This window comes from Doryrhamphus excisus, chromosome 2 (assembly GCF_030265055.1).
Source record: "Doryrhamphus excisus isolate RoL2022-K1 chromosome 2, RoL_Dexc_1.0, whole genome shotgun sequence".
NCBI lineage: Eukaryota > Metazoa > Chordata > Actinopteri > Syngnathiformes > Syngnathidae > Doryrhamphus > Doryrhamphus excisus.
Genome location: NC_080467.1, coordinates 28,305,595 through 28,323,646, shown reverse-complemented (window position 1 = coordinate 28,323,646; position 18,052 = coordinate 28,305,595). Strand labels below are relative to the sequence as shown.

Below are 18,052 nucleotides of genomic sequence, written 5' to 3'. Positions count from 1 at the left end.
CGGCACATACCACTCTTCTCAGAAAAAATCCGGAATTTTCACAGCTTTTTCCCTTGCTGTCCTGTCATCAGTCCCGATATGGAACTGTTGGGAAGAAGTCAACCCGGCAAATTTCTATCAATTTCCGGAAGTGGTTTTAGTGCTGTATAACCAAGGCTTGCCTTTAGACTGTAGCCCTTTTCACACAGAATTAAATCTGGCATTTTCACAGCTTTTTCCCTTGTTGTCCTGTCATCAGTCCCGATATGGAACTGTTGGCAAGAAGTCAACCTGGCAATTTTCTATCAATTTCCGGAGGTAGTTTTAGTACTGTATAACCGAGCCTTGCCTTTAGACTGTAGCCCTTTTTACACAGAATTAAATCTGGCATTTTCACAGCTTTTTCCCTTGCTGTCCTGTCATCAGTCCCAATATGGAACTGTTGGGAAGAAGTCAACCCGGCAATTTTCTATCAATTTCCGGAAGTGGTTTTAGTGCTGTATAACTGTAGCTCTTTTCACACAGCCTAAAATCTGGTATTTCACAGCTTTTTCACTTGCTGTTCTGTCATCACACCTGATATGGAACGGTTGGGAAGAAGTCAACCCGGCAATTTTCAATCAATTTCCGGAAGTGGTTTTAAAACTGTATAACCGAGGCTTGCCTTTAGACTGTAGCCCTTTTCACACAGCCTAAAATCTGGCATTTTCACAGCTTTTTCCCTTGCTGTCCTGTCATCAGTCCCGATATGGAACTGTAGGGAAGAAATCAACCCGGCAATTTTTCAGCAATATTTCAGTGGTAGTTTTAGAGCTGTATTACAGATGAACTATTGCCCTTTTCACACAGCCTGGAAGAGCTAGAATTTTCCCAGCTTTTTTTTTCCCAGCCGAGCGGCTCCCCTGTCCCCGAGTGGCTCACCAGGGCAAGAAGAAGTCAACCCAGAAATGTTCCTGAAATTGACAAGTCACTCATCCACTCTTAACCATTGAGGTCAACAAACGGCACATACCACTCTTCTCAGAAAAGAGGGGAGGGTTTAAGTACAGAAGGCTTAATTAGTCTTGATGGTCCATTTAAGTGCTGACAAAGCAAAAATACGACAAAAGTCACCTGATGTTTCCTTGCTTACCTTCTTATTTGCCAACTAAAAGCAATTAAATGAATAAAAACACATTTTAGCAGGTTTTGTTTTGAGGACTTCCTGGTTAGTGTTGGTATTTCTAGCTGACCAACCAATTTTCAAAGCGATGACCTCATTGCCCGGGGGCCGGTTGGGTTGGGGGATGGGTGTCAGTTTAGGGTGGGGTGTCAACAGACCCAAGTGATAAATTCCCTGACAAAAAGAGGCGGACAAATGGGTGAGTGTTGCTTGGAAAAAAAAAAAAAAAAAAAGGAAGAAGGGGGCCGGGGGGGTGCACGGGGGGGTTGGGGTTACGCCATAAAAACCAAAGCATTGACGGCCGGCGTTTTATTATCTTTGAACAGGTGGCCCCCGCAGCCTCATAAGGGGACTTTGGGAGCATCCTGATCTGATTGCTCAAAAGGACGTAAAAGCATTTGAGCTACTTCCTGTGACAAACATGGCGGCTTGCTTGCTAGCTAGCAAAGACGCTAATGACCTTCATTGTCAAGGTGACTGTAGACTGTGACTTATATCACGGATCCCAGCTGGTAAAGCTCACACCCAGATGCCTTAAGAGCAGCGCCGGATTACAAGTTGACAGCTTTTAGCTCGATGGCTAGCGCTGCTAAAATACAAAGACAAGAAAAGCACAATTAAAGACACGACACAGCGCTTGTTTTTTTTTTCCATTCATTCATATATTTTCTGCATTAAAGTTAACATACTTTCTTTTGTGCCACCCTTTCTTTTTTTCACTAAGTATTTGATATTTTTGTTATATTCAGACATGAGTAAATTTAAGACTGTCTCTTGCAATAAATATCATAAAATAATAGAGCTTCACATAATAAATATATTTTTTACAACAAAACAACAAAAAAATGTTTTAAACAGACATTGTTTCCTTAAAAAAAAAAAAAAAAAGCCAGAATTCCTTTTATGGGTTTTGTGTTTGAGCTTACAATGTACACACAAGAAATGACATCAAGAAAACGGGAACAGATGAAGACTAAATGAGATGGATGTGCTTTTGTTAATGCAACATCGGCATAAAAAATGAAATAAAAATAAAAAAAAATAAAAAAAAGACACCTGCTGGCTATGAACGCCAGGTAACAGCTACATCAGCGCCCTCAAGGTGGTCCTTCACAGATTAGAAGACATGGAGAGGAGATATGGCAGCTGAGAAGCGAGGATGGATTGGGGGTTTTGGGTTTTTGGGGGTTATGGGGGGGCGGTTAAGGCAAACACTGGTGTGTAAAAACACGGTCCTGATCCAGAAGAAGAAAAGAATCGAGTGGTTACTCCTTTGCTTGGCTCCTTGTGGGGGCTTTGAAGAGGGAAGACGGGGTCGGAAGGAGGTGCTCGGAATGCTGGATAAACATTCTTAGTATTGTCATTATCGTCAGCGTAAAATCCACACAAGAAGGGAGGTGGTAGTGGGAAGAGGGGGGGGGGGCGATCAGGAGGGCTTCTCCTGGTTCTGTGGGGCCCAGCTCTCCAGTTTGCAATACACAGTGTTGGAGTTCTTGCAGCGGCAGCCCGGCCGGTTGACCCGGTCGTAGCAGCCCTGGCATGCCTTGAGGCAGCCCTTGACGGGCGGGTAGCACAGCAGGCAGGGGAAGAGTACCGACATTAATCCCATGCACAGGAAGCGCGAGCAGCAGTGCGAGTGCGACAGCGAGCAGGGGTGGTCGGCGCACGAGTCCCCCTCGTCGTCGTTGGAGCAGTGGTAGAAGATGCCCTTGACCAGGCACATGCAGGTGCCGTGTTCGAGCGCGCTCTCCGCCGAGCACAGGCACTGGCCGTTGCACGCCAGGCACGACGGCAGGGTCCTCGGCGCCGTGCATTCGCCGCATTTACACTTGCCGCAGCGCTCGCAGATGAACTGGTGCCCGGATGCGGGCGACACCTTAGAGGGGCTGGACGAGTCCGGTTTCCCTTTGAGAGGAGCCTGAGGGAAGTGGGGGAGCCCCTTGGGCTTGGGTTGAGTCCGCACGGGCCGTTGCGAGCTCAGTCTGCTGGGGGGCGAGCGTGCCAGGAGTCCCTGCTCGGAGGAGGCGCTGCTGTTGCTCCCTGAACTCGCAGCGCTCCCCGTGCTTGTGGAGCGGCTGAGGCCCGGCACCCGAGACCCGCTGTGATGCTGCCCCCCCACCACTCCAACATGGTGGTGGTGGTGGTGTCCCGACGGCCGGTGCTCATAATTGTTATTCACATTGACCAGCATGACCTCATGAGTCCTCTCCTGCTTTTCATGGGGCCGGGGCGGCATACGGGGCACCGGGGGCCGCCGCGCCACCGAGGGCCCTTCCGTGTACTCGTTACTGGAGCGGATGGCCTTGATTTGGTCCAGGGAGAGGATAGCGGCATGCTGGAACTCCCGCTCGTAATCCGACCTCCGGCGGCTCTCCAGGGAAGGCTGCTGGATCACCACTAATGAACCGCCGGGGCCATGTTGACTTTGGAGCTCCATCTGGGGGGATCACCACTTCCGACATTCACCGTGGACTTGGCATGCATCGGAAAACCTGCCATGGTGGGAGGGAGGGGGGGGGGGGCGAACAAAGAAGAAACAGTCAAGCACAACATTTCCAATATTCGTCATAGCAAAGACTTCCTTCCTGTCAGCCATACTTTTGATCCGCATCTTGAAAGTACTTTTTTTTTTTAAGTACTTTTCCCGTCCCAATACGCATGTCAAGTCCACTGAGGCCTACCAGCAAACACTTCCCCTTCCTCATTTGCATTTCTATGACTAGTTAACATTTAAATGCAGCCCCGCCACGAAATGAGGACACGACTAAATGAGCGGCCTCACTTAGTATTCTATGACTTACACCCCCCGAAAAGACGCTTTTCAGGGACCAGGAGCAAAAAACGAAGAAGAAAGTAAGAGCACATCATGTTTAAAAAACGTCAATGGGAGCATTTCACCGCATTTCCTGACTTTAAGGCAACTAGGTTTTCTATTTTGTAGCGTTTTACTCACAAATAAAGTTTTTTTTTTGCAGTTTTGCTGTCAATTCTAACAGTTTCCCTGTTGCGCAGTGGCGCTCAAATGCTAATCACTTTGCGCAGTAAAGTCTTACACGCAAATAGAAGAAAGTTATGAATGAAAACAAGCTCAGTGGGGGGAGGGGGGCACGGAAGACGCATGCACGCGTGGAACTTTATCAGCAAAAGCGACATTTAAAGACATTTGAAAGCGTTTTTAAACGCACACGGGAGCTTTAAATGTGCGTGGAAGTGCACAAAACTGCGTCAGATTGTCACCAATATGTAAAGAAAGTGCGAATAAGTGTAGGAAGGTGTTATTTACCTATAAGCAAGCGTCCATAGGCTCCAATCCATCAAGCAGGCAGTTTAGGAAAAGTCCATCCAAAATGGGAAACGCTGCAGCTGAACTCAGCCTGCTTAATCCCAAGTACGAATATCCGTTTCCTTAAAGTATTCCGACTTTATTCTCTTCTTTTCCTGTTTGCAAAGTTCATTGCTCCCGGTGGGAAAAAAAGACAGTAAATCCACAGTGTAACTCTGCACAAAAAAACCTAAAAAACACGCACTTTTTTTTTTAGCGTGGGAGAAGACAAACCAGAAGTAGGCCGAACTCTGACCAGGACGGAGCTTGGTACGAGTTCCGAATGGAGGACACTACAAAGTGTGTCGAAAGGCGAGCAAAGTGTGAGTGAAGCTAAAAGAGGCTGAAATCTCGGGGAGGTTCGGTCCGATGTCGGTGAGCTCCGTCGGGCTGGCTCCTGCTTGGCGGGGCTGCGGGGTGTGAATGAATGATGAGGGGGGGGCAGCAGTGTTTGCTGCCTTAGGCCACGCCCCCCTCGCAAAGGATACATTACATCCGCTCGTCATTCATTGGACGCATGAGAGCGGGCCCGCGTGCTCGCCCGCCGTGCGCGTGCTTAAGGTGGCGCGAGCGAACGTGCGCGGACTTCCGCTCTTGTGGCTTTGGTGAATAATGGCGTGACCCACCGTGACGTCAAACATGTTTTTTTTTTTAAGGAATCATTTTTGGTAAAAGACACTCACCTTGTACGCAAACAATAAACTCACACATTTATACTACATCTTCATAACATACTTTACATTATACTGCATGTTTATACCACCTTTATACTTAACATTTATACGGCCCCATTTATAGCCCACATTTAAACTACAATTCGACACTACATTTATAATATACGGTTTTACTACACATTTTTACTAATTATACAACATATTTACACTACATTTATAACAATTATAGCACTAATTTATACTACACATTAATTTGAGACATGACGTAAACATGCTGGTAAACATTAGCATCATAGTTAGCATCATAGCTAAATGTAAATGTAAAGCTATGTTAGCATATACAGTATAGTTACTATACTACCAAGGCGGCGATTAAGCTAGCTAACATGACTGATAGCTAAATGTTACATTTCCTATTCCCGGCAGTAAAAGTAGTAATAAGTTGAAATTTAGCTATTTATTTATGAAAATAAGATGTATCTACGTTATGTTTAGCATGTATGTCACAGTAAAGAAATGCTGTACATTGAAACACTAACTCGTAACTAGCTAATCCATATTAGCAAGTACTAGCAAAGAGTACTTTATGACATATGGATATTATTATGAAAGTATTAATGGAGGTCTCACATTGCAATCATGTTGTCATCATGGTGAGTAGTAGTAGTAGTAGTAGTAGTAGTAGGAGTTGTATTAGTAATACAGTATGCTGACTGTTCTGGAGATCACTTCCAGTCTACCTTAAAAAAAAACACTCCTCCTCTTGCCCCGCCCCCCTGCGGACCCCTCCCCCTCCCGTGTGGAGTGTGCTCTTCTGTCTCGGATGTTCAACATCCGGTTGCATGACGAGATGAAACAAGATGAGAAAAAGAGAAAGTAGAATACAAAGTCAATGTTTTTCATTGTCAGGCATCAGTCAGACCACACTGCCTCACAATAACAGTTACATCAAGATATTAATATTAAAGAAGACATAAAGAATACATGTTATAGTTTTAACATTTTAAAAGCGTCAGCATTTAAAAAGTAAATGTCAAACATAATTATTTTTACACTTAATTACTGCTTTATGAGCCAAACTTGTATGTACTTTTTTAATATGAATATAATAATAATAAACAAAAAATGCTTAACATAAAATAAATTCTGGGTCACCTCCAAAATGGAATATGGAAATAAAAAAAATACAATAAATAAAAATAGACTTAGAAAAAAAGATTTGATTCAGAAATTAAATGTGAAAATATGTAATTAAATTAGAATTGTTATACATCATTATGTTTATGAATATATATTCGAATAAAAATTCAATAATTAATAATTATTGATTAATAAAAATTCAATAATTAATAATTAATTAAAATAAATTTTAAGTAAAGTATAAATAACTTGAAACAAACATTTGTAATAACAATAAAATTGTAGGTAAGCCATATATATATATATATATATATATATATATATATATATATATATATATATATATATATATATATATATATATATATATATATATATATATATATAAAAATATTACAAATTTAAACATTTTAATCCACTCTAAGATTTTTTTGGAGTTAAGTTAAAGTAAAACATGGAGTTAATTATAATATATTTATATACATATATGCATACATATATGTCAATACTACTACATTAAAAAATCATAAAAAGTATTAAAAGTATTTGTAATAATAAATAATAAAAAAAAATAATATTTGTAATAATAAAAAAAATGTAATAACAAAATAAGAAATCAAATTGAAGATTGTGAAAAAAATGTTTAATGAAGTCCTTTAATAGTAATAATAATAAAAAGATAATTGTTTGTATGTTCAGATACAGGAAGTACATGGGCTCGCCATGCCATCACATGATTTATTGCATGTGTTAAAAATGCCGAGCTATCCAGCTGGAACGTAAACATATTTATTACGTTGCCAATACATAAAAAAATACACACGTGTGTGACTAATGTACACGATCACCGTAATGACTCTTCTTCTTCTTCCTGTTTGAATCCAATCATGATGAGTTATGACGGGACGATGTGCTTCTAAGAAGCCATCAGGAATGAGGGGGCGGGGTCCATGGCGATGTTCCTCTGCTGGTAGTCGACGTACGAGCGCAGCAGAGCGTCGGGGACGCGTGGCCTGACCACATTGAGGGCGCTCTCAAAATGTCTGACGTCCACGTGCTGAGACGTCATGTCCTCCTGCAGGGCCAGCAGGGCCGCCTCTCTGCACACGGCGGTGATCTGGGACAGGAAGTACGCACAGGGACTGTTTACTGATACGCTGATGCAATAGAAAACAATATTAGAAACACCACAATGTATCCCACCTGGCATCGGCAAGGTTTATCTGAAACATTTCAATGTAAAATGTGTTTATTTTGGTATTAAAACAAAAACAAAGACAGTATAACCATATAAAAGGGGGTTCCAAAGTGTGGGTCAGGGCACAAAATGACACGTGGGTTGTCGACTTATGGGACAGTGATAATATGTGCATGATTTTATGAGCTAACGTTTCTACTCGTGTTAATGAGTATCACCCCTTATTGTGTTGGCAATGTTATTAAACCTAAAAAGTCTAACTGACTTGTAATTTCTCATACAACTTTACAAAACAGCCACTGTAACTGCAGGGTCTTTTGTGCAATCGTTATGAAATTTGGTACAAAGCTTCCGAGCGCGGACGGGTAGCCGTGTGTCAAATTTGTGCAAGATTGGTTGAGAAAAAAAGTGGGCGGGACCTAGCATGTAATTGTCTCTTATGCCATTAAACTTTTGTCTAATGATGATAAAACTGCAGAATGATAAAAAAAAATGATCACGGAGACTAACAAATAAAAAATATTACAACGCTGATTGATTTTCCCGCTCTATAAAATCCGTCGGCCCACCACTTCCATCTCTTGATTGACTGCGGCGACTTTGTTGGGCGTCCTGGCAGCGCAAAGCAAATAAAAAAAAAAAAAGGAACTCATCAAAAGTGCCTCAGTCTGCTGACTCAAGACGCGACCTAAAAGTTGTCCCGATGGCGAGTCAGCAAAAACGCGTCCGTGTGAACAGTTGGCGCCCGTGTGCCGCCTCGGGTTAATGAACAGCAGTGATGGACGCGTCCGACACGGTCGTTGAATCCTAAGCTTCACGCCGCTCCTTATTTGCTGAGCATGCAAATATTACACGTAAACTAATAAAAAATTAAATAATATATAAAATAATAATAAATAATATATATGAATAATAAATATATAATATTTATATATATATACATTATTTGTATAAATTAATTATATATATAAATAATATAAAAATTGTATATTATAACATATTAAATAACATAATATATATACATAATATAATATAAAAAAGAATATATTTTTAAAATATATATAGAATATTTTTTTAATAATTGTTTATGTTATGCATTTATACATTATAGGACAAATTATAGGACAAATGATGCATTTGATCATTATTTTGAAAATAAAAAATATAAACAATTGAATACAACTACTAAAAAATAAAATAATATATAAAATAATAATAAATAATATATATAAATTATTTGCATAAATTAATTATATATATAAATACTATTAAAAATAGTATATTATAATATATTATATAATATAATATATATAAATAATATAATATTAATAAGAATATATTTTTAAAATATATACAGAATATTTTTTTATAATTGTTTATGTTATGTTTATACATTATAGGACAAATGATGCATTTGATCATTATTATGAAAATAAAAAAATATTTTATATGAATAAACAATTGAATACAACTAATAAAAAATAAAATAATAAATAATATATATAAATAATAAATATATAATATTTATATATAAACATTATTTGTATAAATTATAAATAATATAAAAATAGTATATTATAATATATTAAATAATAGAATATATATAAATATATAATATAAAAAATAATATATTTAAAAAATATATGTAGAATATTTTTTAAATAATTGTGTCCAACTTTGTAGACACCCTGTACAGTCAAGGGACTGCACTACAGTTAGAATCCATAGAGTAGTCAGTGTACAGCTTGTTGAAATGTCCTGTCAAGAGGAAGACATTTTCATGTAACGGGGTTAAGGCATGTGGGGGTGGGGGTTGGCCTGGCAGGCATGCACGTGTGCCCCGCGGCCGTCAGGGTGCCGCAGCATCACCCCTTCGCCCCCCACCCCAACCCCACCCCACATACAGCAGCCGCCTTTATGCTCGAGTGGCCAAAGGGATGCACATTCCGCTCTCAGCTACATCACCACGCATGAATGCACGCCAGCCACAACGCGCTTGATGTATGCACCATTTACATGCAGTAGACACTGTTTAGAATTACACTAATATCTAATATACTACATGTATATACAATACATCACATAGAAATGTTGTGGACAATACCATTTTCTTCAGTAAACCACAGTGAACCAGGACAGGCAGCATTCGTGCAGACCAAGTTCATGACGCTATCATCTTGACTGTAGACAAGACGCAAATATCTTGCTATTCACATGTTTCTAGATGTTTAAATAATAATGTTTTCCTTGTTGAACCGCAGCTCCTTAAATACAGGCAGCACTCATGCAGCTAGGGTCACCATTTTTGACCGTAAGCCAGACACAATTATCTTGCTACTCACTTGTGTTGCCAGATCTTTACACAATAATGTTTTCCTCATTGAATCACAGCTCCTCCAATACGGGGAGCACTCGTGCAGCCCCAGAACATGACACTCCTGCCAACATTCCTCACTGTAGGCAAGACACAATTATCTTGCTACTCACTTGTGTTGGCAGATATTTACACAGTAGTGTTTTCCTCATGAAACCGTAACTCTTCCAATACGGGCAGCACTCATGCAGCCCCAAACCGTGCCAACACTCCTGCCAACATTCCTGACTGTAGGCAAGACACAATTATCTTGCTACTCACTTGTGTTGGCAGATATTTTTACACAGTAGTGTAAACCGCAACTCCTCCAGTATGGGCAGCACTCGTGCAGCCCTAAACCATGACTATATACAAGACACAATTACCTTACTACTCATTTGTGTTGGCAGATATTTTTTTACACAGTAGTGTTTTCCTCATTAAACCGCAACTCCTCCAGTATGGGCAGCACTCGTGCAGTGCAAGACACAATTACCTGATTACTCACTTGTGTTGGCAGATATTTACACAGTAGTTTTTTCCTAATTAATCCGCAACTCCTCCAGTACAGACAGCACTTGTGCAGCCCCAGTAGTGTTTTCCTCATTAAACTGCAGCTCCTCCAGTATGGCAGCACTCATGCAGCCCCAGACCATGACACTCCCGCCAACACTTATGACTATATGCAAGACACAATTACCTTACTACTCACTTGTGTTGCCAGATATTTACACAACAATGTTCTCCTTGTTAAACCGCAGCTCCTCCAGTATGGCAGCACTCATGCAGCCCCAGACCATGACACTCCCGCCAACACTTATGACTATATGCAAGACACAATTACTTTACTACTCACTTGTGTTGCCAGATATTTACACAACAATGTTCGCCTTGTTAAACCGCAGCTCCTCCAGTATGGCAGCACTCATGCAGCCACAGACCATGACACTCCCGCCAACACTTATGACTATATGCAAGACACAATTACCTTACTACTCACTTGTGTTGCCAGATATTTACACAACAATGTTCGCCTTGTTAAACCGCAGCTCCTCCAGTATGGCAGCACTCATGCAGCCCCAGACCATGACACTCCCGCCGACACTTATGACTATATGCAAGACACAATTACCTTACTACTCACTTGTGTTGCCAGATATTTACACAACAATGTTCTCCTTGTTAAACCGCAGCTCCCCCAGTATAGACAGCACGAGTGCCGCCAAAAGTCAGGCTGGCAATCTCCATTATTTCCCCCCGAGGTGTGAGCCATGAAGGCAACCTGCTCAAGCATGACCAAAATAAACCCCGGTCCCGAGCGAGTCAAAAACCCAAAACCCAACGGCATTAAAAAAAAAAAAAAAAGCCGGGGGGGGCTCGCTAACACGGGCGGCACATTCCCACATTCTGGGGTCAAATCTGTCTGGTGTACTTTTGGGCTTCCTCCTGGAACAAAGGCGCTCAGTGAGTGTATCAGACGGCCTTAATGAAGGGCTTGTTAGGCGGCCGAGCGGCAGCAGATCCTCTGGTGTGTGTGTGTTTACTATCAATCCGCCCTTGTGTCTACAGCCGGCGACATCCAGTCCTCCCCTGCTGCCTCGCCGCCTCACCCCCCCTCACCCCCCCTCACCCCCGCACGCACAATCAGCCACATTTACAGCAGCCCGACCCAGCCTTTCCTCCCCCGTGCACGGCAGGAACACACTGCACTTGACTCCTACCGCGCAGGAAAACACTCAGCACTTCTCCTATCAGTGACAAAACGTACAAGAGGGGTGTGCTTTGTCTTTGGCTTTTATTGTGACGACCAAAGAAGGTTCCCGGTGAGAATATGATAATCGTAGAACCTCAAGATAATTACGCAACGTACTTTTTTGCATGTATGATGGCTGAGGATCTTATATTGGGACTTCAAACAGTGCCTGTACACTTCATAAAGCTTTTATAAGGGTCACAGTTTGACCCTGGAACTGATTAATTCGAATTTACAATGAATAAAATAATTCATTTATTATTTATGTTTCATAGATTATTTTTTTATGTTTTATAAATGTATTTATTTATATATTTTACACAAAAAATATACATATTTTTTATTACTTTTACAATAAATACATTTATTATTTATTATTAGTAATGAGTATTTATTATGTAATTGTGAAATTTACTTATGATTTATTCATTTATTATTTATGTTCCATAGATTATTTTTCCATGTTTTATAAATGTATTTATTTATATATTTTACACAAAAAATATACATATTTTTTATTACTTATGAAATATATAAATCACAATTTTACAATAAATACATTTATTATTTATTATTAGTAATGATTATTTATTATGTAATTGTGAAATTTACTTATGATTTATTCATTTATTATTTATGTTTCATAGATTATTTTTCCATGTTTTATAAATGTATTTATTTATATATTTTACACAAAAAATATACATATTTTTTATTACCTATGAAATATATAAATCACAATTTTACAATAAATACATTTATTATTTATTATTAGTAATGATTATTTATTATGTAATTGTGAAATTTATTCATGATTTATTCATGTATTATTTATGTTTCATAGATTTTTTTTCATGTTTTATAAATGTATTTATTTATATATTTTACACAAAAATATACATATTTTCTAATACTTATGAAATATATATAAATCACAATTTTACAATAAATACATTTATTATTTATTATTAGTAATGATTATTTATTATGTAATTGTGAAATGTATTTATGATTTATTCATTTATTATTTATGTTTCATAGATTATTTTTCCCATGTTTTATAAATGTATTTATTTATATATTTTACACAAAAAATATACATATTTTTTATTACTTATGAAATATATAAATCACAATTTTACAATAAATACATTTATTATTTATTATTAGTAATGATTATTTATTATGTAATTGTGAAATTTACTTATGATTTATTCATTTATTATTTATGTTTCATAGATTATTTTTCCATGTTTTATAAATATGTTTATTTATATATTTTACACAAAAATATACATATTTTCTATTACTTATGAAATATATATAAATCACAATTTTACAATAAATACATATATTATTTATTATGTAATTGTGAAATTTATTTAGTATTTATTAATTTATTATTTATGTTTTATGTATATTTGTTAATGTTTTTGTTAATGAATTTATGTATATATGTTATACAAAAAATACTTCTTTCAATAAATTTGCATTATTTTATAAATAAAATAAAATACAATTTTACGTTCTAATGTTTGTACATTTTAATAATAAATATTGTTTTATTTTATGATTTTATTTATATTTTTTTATATTTCAGAAATACTATTATAATATTGATATTTGACACAAAAAATTCTCAATGTTGACAAAGTGAAATGATCGGCCACGGTTTGACCCAGGAACAGACTAACAACTTTTCCATGATTTCTTATGGGGGGGAATCCATTGTAAATTCAAACAAATCTTTGCTATGTTTCCCCTCCAGTAACACGAGTGCATGATTGCAGTGTTCGAGTGCAACCAGTGGGTGTTCGAGTGCAGCCAAACATCAACACGAGCGTCCAAACAGCAGTGGAGATGACAGTAGATGACAGTACGGCATCCTCCACCCTAATCCTTTAAGAGTCTGAATCCCTTTTCCTTGGGGGGGGGGGTTTGGAGGAAATGAAATATCCAAATCAGACCGAGGAACACGGACTCTCAGAGAGGCCAGAGACTCCTCCAGAAATAAAACCTTTGATCCTCCAAAAAAGCCAAAGAGGAAGCATCTGCAGCGGCGTGGCCTCGCCAAGAGAAACACGGGCCTGACCACAACGCCATGCAACCACCAGGAGAGGGGGGGGGGGGGGGGGGGCATGTGGGCCGAAGATGAGGATGGAAACATGACACGCCGTCATAAAGTGTCTATTTGGAATTTAGAAAGCCAGCGTGATGATGAAAGTTCTCTTTAAGTCTTTTTTTTAATGCATTCAGAAGATGCATTCAAAGAAGTGATATAATGTAGTATTCCACAGCGGTCACTATAGGTGTCAGTAATGTTACATCGATGAGACTAAAGCCACCACAGGAAGTACTGTACAGAACAGGAAGTAAAAAATAATGTACTATATTGGGTGCTAGCAGTGTAAAAGTGACTGTAGGGGTGCTACTTCAATTCTGGAGGTTTCTAAAAATACAAAAAAACAATATTTAGAATTTTTCTATGCTCTTAACTACAAAAATATTCAATTTCTGAATAAGGAATCGGACTTATAGCTCATCACAGTTGAGTACGGAAGCAATTAACCGTTATAAACGAGCGTGTTTAATGTCATTAAAGTGTAAAAATAAGCGCACTAATCATGCGTAATGTGTTTTGGATGTTCTTACCTGTGTAAAAGCGTAAAAAGAAGACAACGCCTGACTGAATGTCCTCTGTATTTACTATAAATCGGCCATGTTATTGGATGTTTTGGAAAGACCCGTGTGGGGTAGCACCTGTGTTGGGGTTACACAAAGTTAAGTGTGTGTGTGTGTCTGTAATGGGGGGGGGGTTGGTGAGGGGGGCTGTGTGGGGGGGGGGGGGGGGGGGGTACCTCGCCTTTAAGGGCATATTTGTCCTCGCCCCTTAATCAGACGAATGAAAGCTCCACATTCTCCCTGGAAGCTGGGAATTCAAGGATGGCATATTTACCAAACACGCCCACACTGAAGTGACCCGCACACTCAGCTGTGTGTGTGTGTGTGTGTGTGTGTCAAGGTGTGTAAAAGTCCACCTGTGTGATGTGCTCCACTGAAATGTCCTTTTATTACCTCCGCCAAGCACAAAAATGCTAACCGAGTTGCATTGAGTGATGCTGGTTACTTTAAAAAAAAAAGTCAATAAATGGAGGAATAAATAAATATCAAAATGCAAAATAATGAAAAAGTAAAAAAAAAAAATTAACATAAAAATATGAAACACAAATTTAAAATGAATAATAATGTACAAATTTAATAAATTTACATTTTATAAAAGTTTTTTTAAAAATTATAAAAACAATTTAAAAAAAGTGGGGGAAGAATAAAAATAAACGTGACCTCCCAAAATGACTCAAATAATGACAATAATTAAAATAAGTAAGAAATAAAAGATGTAAATAAAAGTATACAAACCAAAAATAAATTTGAATAAAAATGATTCGACAAAAAGGTAGAAAAAATAAAAAATGACTTCAATAAAAATGTGAAAAATATAAAAAAATACTCAAATAAATAATAAAAAATCTATTTAATCAATGTAAAAAATAAATTAAAATAACAATGCTAAACGCAAGTGTAAAAATGTAAAATTACTCCTATTAAAGTGTTAAAAATTACTTAAATAAAAAAATTAAAAATAATAATTGTAATGTACTAATTGTACTAACTGTAATAATTGTAACTGTAATTTAATAATTAATGATAATTTAATATAATATAATAATGAAAAAATAATTCATTAAAATAAATACAAATGTAAATTACTTAAATGAAAAAAATAAAAATAATAATTGTAATGTACTAATTCTACTAACTGTAATAATTGTAATTTAGTAATTAATGATAATTTAATATAATATAATAATGAAAAATAATTCATTAAAATAAATACAAATGTAAATTACTTAAATGAAAAAAATAAAAATAATAATTGTAATGTACTAATTGTACTAACTGTAATAATTGTAATTTAGTAATTAATGATAATTTAATATAATATAATAATGAAAAATAATTCATTAAAATAAATACAAATGTAAATGACTTCCATAAAAGTGTGGGAAATAAAACTAAATTAGAATAAAAACAACTTAATAAAAGTAAAAATAAAAAAAAATACTCAAAAATGGGTTGCAATTGTGGACCCCAGGTTGAGACCATTTGAGAACCCCTGCTATGAAGGTTCTCATATTCCTTCTTTCCCTCCACAATTTCTAACCTTCTTGAGTTTTGCTTTCCATATTTGCTAAAAAGTGAACCACCCGGATGATTTCCTCGCCCCGCGTCGGAGCGCCATGACTCCTGCCAAGAGTTAACAACAGAGTGAAGACAAACAATTGCGCCAGTGAGCATGAATGGCCCAGCCAGCCAAGCGTTGCAGACACCTGGAGCTCGGACCAAACGGGGAAGAAGACCTACCGCTACGTCTGTGGGGGTCTGATCGCAAAGATATTGAGATGCGGCAAGATGTCTCCTTCAAGAGCACCGATGTCCTCGCCATAAAGGGAGCGCTTGGTTCGATCGACTTTAGCTTCCCGTGCTCTTTATTTAACAAGACATGGACGTGGTAGGAATGTCTGCAGCTCCACCAACAGTGACACCACATGTCACTTAATTTTAATAGAAGAAAAGTCATCATTTTATTAGAATATTGTTATAATAAAAATATAATATTATGAGGGGAAAATAGCATTGTTTTAATAGCATAAAGTATTTTTTTAAGTTAAAAAATTATGAAAAAAATAAAACAACAAAATTGTACATTTTTGGAAAATTAGGTTGCCGAAAAAAATAAAAATGCATAATTCCCATAAATATTATGGGAATAAAGTCAGAATTACGAGAAAAAAAATTTACAGCAAGAAAATTGAAAATGTTGAAAATAAAAAAAAGGAAATTGAAAAAATCAGCTGCAATTTTATGAGAATTAAATCCAAATATTGCCAGAAAAAAGTTGCAATTTTACGAGTACAAAAAAAAAAGACTGGGATAGGCTCCAGCATGCCTGTGACCCTTGTGAGGATAAGCGGTATAGAAAATGGATGGATGGAAAAAAATGAAAAAATTAGCATAGAGATGAAATATGAAAGAAAAAATGTTAGATGTTTTTCTTAGTATTATAAAAAACAAACCAAAACAACAAATATAGTTATGAGAATAAAGTCAAAATATTAAGAAATGTATTTTTACAATTAGAGAATTATTCTGTAATATTATGAGTTTAGTGGCGTTGAGTTGAAATATTGAAGAAAAAAATAGTCAAATTTTTAAAAAAGTCATATTATTATTACACATGTAACAAAATAAAGTGAAATTTTTGTATGAGAATAAAGTCTAAATATTATGGCAATGACATCATAATAATACAAGACAAAAAAATGTAACAAGATATTTAAGAGGACTGTTGAAATCTTCAAATCTTGGCATTCTGCCGACTGTCACTCATGTACAAACATGGCAGCTTCAGCAACTTTGCTAGCTTAGCTTAGCTCTCTTCTTGCTATGAGGCTCGACCTCGCACTAACACTCGTGGATTCGTCATCGTTCCTCCTTAAAGGGAGTCACAAGGCAGGCGAATACGAGGAGACGCACGTCTGTCACACAATGGAGCGTTTGTGTGATGATCGCCGACGGTCAGCAGCGAGATCACGAGTGCGGTCTGCAGACATGTTGGATGTCGAAACGTGGACGCACTCGTGTTGGTGAACTACACGGATCGGTCATTTAGAAATCCATGATGATGGAGATTTTATATCATTATTTTTGTATATTTTTTGTATTATTATTTTTATTTTATTTCCTAGCTATGTTATCATTTATTTCCTATGTTATCAGAAATGCCAACGAAAGCAGAGAAACTGACCTCGGCTCCAGAGTACTTTTCCGTGCGAGTCACCAGGTGGTCCACAGACACGTCTTCGCCCACGGGAATGTTTCGAAACTGGAGGCGAAATATTTCTCTTCGGGTCGCAGCATCTGGGAGAGGCACGTAAACGATACGATCCAGACGACCAGGACGCATCAGAGCCTGAGGAAAGGGAAGGACAATGGAGATCCGTTTTTGGGAATTACATCATCACAGGAGAACACATGGAAAGTAGCTACTACAGATCTCCAAAGCCCACATGAAGACCTTTAATTTAACGTACGACTTGATGTACTTTTCTACAACGTCACTTTTGGCTTTGTTACTTGTGAACTTTGACATTGACTACCTCCTCAAGGTCAAGGTCAATCAATACCAAAAAAATAATCAAGCTGAGTGGCTATCTACTTTCGATACAAACTAACAAAGTTTGGCAAAGATTCGATTAAAAAGTCCAGAAAAATTCTGGATTTTGGTGTCGGTGTTGTGTGACATTGCTGCGACCTTGAGATTTGACCTAGAACTGTGTACTTTGGTGGAGCCAAAGCTCAGAAACAAAAGAACATAAATAGCGACTATCGAGTATTTCGGTTGTAATTTGT

General features: G+C 37.5%; 3 protein-coding genes across 3 annotated transcripts in view; 1 reads left to right on the top strand and 2 right to left on the bottom strand.

Annotated features, from left to right (window-relative positions):
* ankrd50 (ankyrin repeat domain 50) overlaps positions 1-18,052 on the top strand; it is a 256,290-nt gene that overhangs the window by 159,048 nt on the left and 79,190 nt on the right. The gene's annotated exons all lie outside the window — the stretch shown is intronic.
* spry1 (sprouty homolog 1, antagonist of FGF signaling (Drosophila)) lies at positions 305-5,768 on the bottom strand. The gene is made up of 2 exons (XM_058052902.1): positions 4,425-5,768; positions 305-3,633 (listed from the first exon to the last, which is right to left on the bottom strand). Exon 2 carries the CDS (start codon positions 3,576-3,578, stop codon positions 2,568-2,570), a length of 1,011 nt encoding a protein of 336 aa, XP_057908885.1. The 5' UTR covers positions 3,579-3,633; positions 4,425-5,768; the 3' UTR covers positions 305-2,567.
* Positions 6,935-18,052, bottom strand: part of afg2a (AFG2 AAA ATPase homolog A) — a 104,866-nt gene continuing 93,748 nt past the window's right edge. The window contains exons 16-17 of the mRNA XM_058052798.1: positions 17,448-17,612; positions 6,935-7,394 (exon numbers count right to left, since the gene is read on the bottom strand). Coding sequence (XP_057908781.1) covers positions 7,194-7,394; positions 17,448-17,612 — 366 coding nt within the window. The 3' untranslated portion in view covers positions 6,935-7,193. The remainder of the gene's footprint in view (positions 7,395-17,447; positions 17,613-18,052) is intronic.